Source organism: Cibotium barometz, chromosome 38, assembly GCF_041138505.1.
Source record: "Cibotium barometz isolate CiBa-2024 chromosome 38, ASM4113850v1, whole genome shotgun sequence".
NCBI lineage: Eukaryota > Viridiplantae > Streptophyta > Polypodiopsida > Cyatheales > Cibotiaceae > Cibotium > Cibotium barometz.
In genome coordinates, this window is record NC_141083.1 from 5,173,038 (window position 1) to 5,175,599 (window position 2,562).

General features: G+C 49.8%; 1 protein-coding gene across 1 annotated transcript; it reads right to left on the reverse strand.

The window, feature by feature from the left end:
- Positions 1-550: 550 nt before the first annotated feature.
- LOC147616270 (blue copper protein-like) lies at positions 551-1,954 on the reverse strand. Its single transcript, XM_086777053.1, has 4 exons — positions 1,539-1,954; positions 1,333-1,451; positions 955-1,191; positions 551-837 (listed from the first exon to the last, which is right to left on the reverse strand). The coding sequence occupies exons 1-4, from the start codon at positions 1,750-1,752 to the stop codon at positions 751-753; spliced, it is 657 nt and encodes a 218-aa protein (XP_086633179.1). The 5' UTR covers positions 1,753-1,954; the 3' UTR covers positions 551-750.
- Positions 1,955-2,562: the final 608 nt, after the last annotated feature.

Genomic DNA, 2,562 nt, shown 5'->3' on the forward strand with positions numbered 1-2,562 from the left:
CTAGGGCCGCAACAATACTACCCTCGTCATCGACTCAACCACCACCCTGATTGGTGGACCCCCTACAAGATCCTTTCTCCCCTAGAGTGGGGCTTGGTGCTTTCACCTTGCCATGACTTCACTCTTGTAATCCGGTTTTGATGGAGAGCCCTCACTCATCAGTCAGTCCCCAAGGCTGGCTGACCCTCTTCCCCACAGAGAAGGATCTCTCCAACAAGTGAGGATTCTTGATTTTCATGATCATCAATGGCACATACACCCTCCTTCGACCAAGGTAGCGTGCAGCAATTCTTGGCGCCTATGGCTCCGGAGAGCCGACCATTAAACCCCCCAATCCCCCGCTCCCTCCTATGACGGCCAGCCATGGAGGGTTATGAGCATGTACATCTCTGCTATTTTTTAACATGGGAGGATATCTTTTCTAGAAAAAAAAACGTGTAATGTAAACAAGTCATCATCAAATCACATGAAATTTGTACCAAAGATTGGGTGTGGATACCTTGCCCATTGTATGGGCAAATACTTTTACAGGGGAACATGTGGAAGGTAGTGCGAACAAGCATAATATATATTGGGTATTCTTTACATTTGGAAGCTACTTCTCGTGAAACAGCACTTTCTAAGAAAAGCTGCGTTGTTGCAAAGCAATCATGGTACAAGACCTGTCTGTGGTCGAAGAAACAAAAGGAAGAAAGAATCAAAATGCTTTCGGAGGTTAAGAGCTTCCACATGATAGCATCCACCCAAGGTTTAGTGCTGTGGAAGCAGCAACATGAGCCCCAATATGGCCGCGACTGCCATCGAGATGGCTGCGCACACCGCATTTGTTCCTGAGTTCTGTGACAATCAGCCAACCAAAAACAACAATACGAACGACGGAGGTTAGAGTAGAATTGGGTGGTGGTGGGATGATGCTGGAAATAGCGGTTTGTTTTGAGACTTTGGGGGCTTTACCATAGGCGGAAAAGCGGGAGAGGATGCTGTCGGGATGGCGGTTGTGGCGGGCAAGGTTAGGGGCGCCGCTGCCGTAGGAGCCGGCGCAGGTGCAAGGGCCAGCTCTACGCCGCCGCCAGCTACCCCAGCCGCTCTCACCAGCAAAGCCACCTTCTGGCCGCTCCCGCAGTGATTACCCTCCTCCTCCACCTCCTTGTTGCACCCGAAGTAGTAAACACCTGCCCTCGTCGCCTTCCACTACACGCACTCACGCAACCAACCCCAAACAAAAATCAGCCCCAGAATGCGGCAACTCCCGACCGCAAAAAACAACCACCACCACCACCACTTCAAGAAAGAAAAGGCAGCATGAAAAATCTGAACGAGCCCGGGGCTTACCACAAACACTCCCGACTCGCCCGCGTCCAACAAGTTGGCCTTGGAGAAATCGCAGCTCTCATACGCCGCCTTGTTGGGTAGCATGTTCACATTGTGCATCCCCCTCGCGTACTTGAACACTGGCATTGCAGCACACGAATCGACGACCCCCATGAGCAAGCCACATTACCCATCAAACGAATCGTCTCAGCGCGCTTTCCACTTACCTACTTGGTCCCCCACGATCACCTTCTGCGATGTCGCCCAGTCCCCGTAGTTGGGCACTTTGAAGCTTTTGATGTCGTAGTTGGTCCATCCCATCTGGTTGCCCACCAACAGCTCCTTCGCCTCCGCCCTCCTCATCACCGTCTGCATTGCGCATGCCACACCCACCACCACTAGTAGCTGCATCCACAAACCCGTCCTTTGCAACGAGGCCATGCTTGCAAACCCCACGTCGATGCGTTCGTCGTGCACAAAACAACACAATCTAGACGAGTCGATTCGATGGAAAAATTGGGAATCACTACACACATGAGACTGATGTGAAGAGCGGATGGATACGATTGCAATTCGGTATTACAATGCGGGAAGAGCTGATGACACTATTATTCTGATGTCTAACGTGGGCTTTTACCGACAGCGAGAGAAAATAGGCCTCCCGACTCCACTTTCTATCTGGCGCTAACGCACTGCGAGCCAAAAGAGACGTTTGAGTGTGAAAGTGTGTGTGTGTGTCAGCGAGGCATGAGGCATGTGTGTGTGTGTCAGGCGACTTCTTACCCTCTGCCTGGTCTTTGATTTGAGAGCAACGGTTGTCACTTTGACAATACACCTTACGTATCCCTATCAAAGTTTTGAGAGCAGAGAAGTAAGAATTGTTACGTTGTCCAGCTCAACAGTGCAGAGTCATAAAATAACTGAACTCAGCTGAATAGAGAATCCATGGGATGCCAGAATCACTCCTCGGTTTCTGCGCATAGCTCTACCGCCATACAAACATCTCATTAACTACCCCCAACACCCAAGTTCCAACCAGCTCGACTCGCTTGCTTCCATGTGCCCTTTTCATCCGCCCATGTGCTCTCCACTTCATGCATTTTTTCTTTCAGGTATGAGTCATTGGACACCACTTGACTTATGCCTACTAAAGTTAGAACCATAGTTTTTATCTTTGCTGTGCAATGGGAGCACTATAATCATCCATAGTATTTACAATGGAGAGAGAGAGAATTCGTAGAATATATATAT

What these genes read in the sequence shown, in the direction of transcription:
- LOC147616270 (XM_086777053.1), bottom strand. Translation starts at nt 1,752, where the DNA reads ATGGCCTCGTTGCAAAGGACGGGTTTGTGGATGCAGCTACTAGTGGTG. An exon ending in GATCGTGGGGGACCAAGTAG is followed by an intron (nt 1,452 to 1,538) that starts GTAAGTGGAAAG and finishes CTGCAATGCCAG; the next exon opens with TGTTCAAGTACGCGAGGGGG. An exon ending in GCGAGTCGGGAGTGTTTGTG is followed by an intron (nt 1,192 to 1,332) that starts GTAAGCCCCGGG and finishes GAGTGCGTGTAG; the next exon opens with TGGAAGGCGACGAGGGCAGG.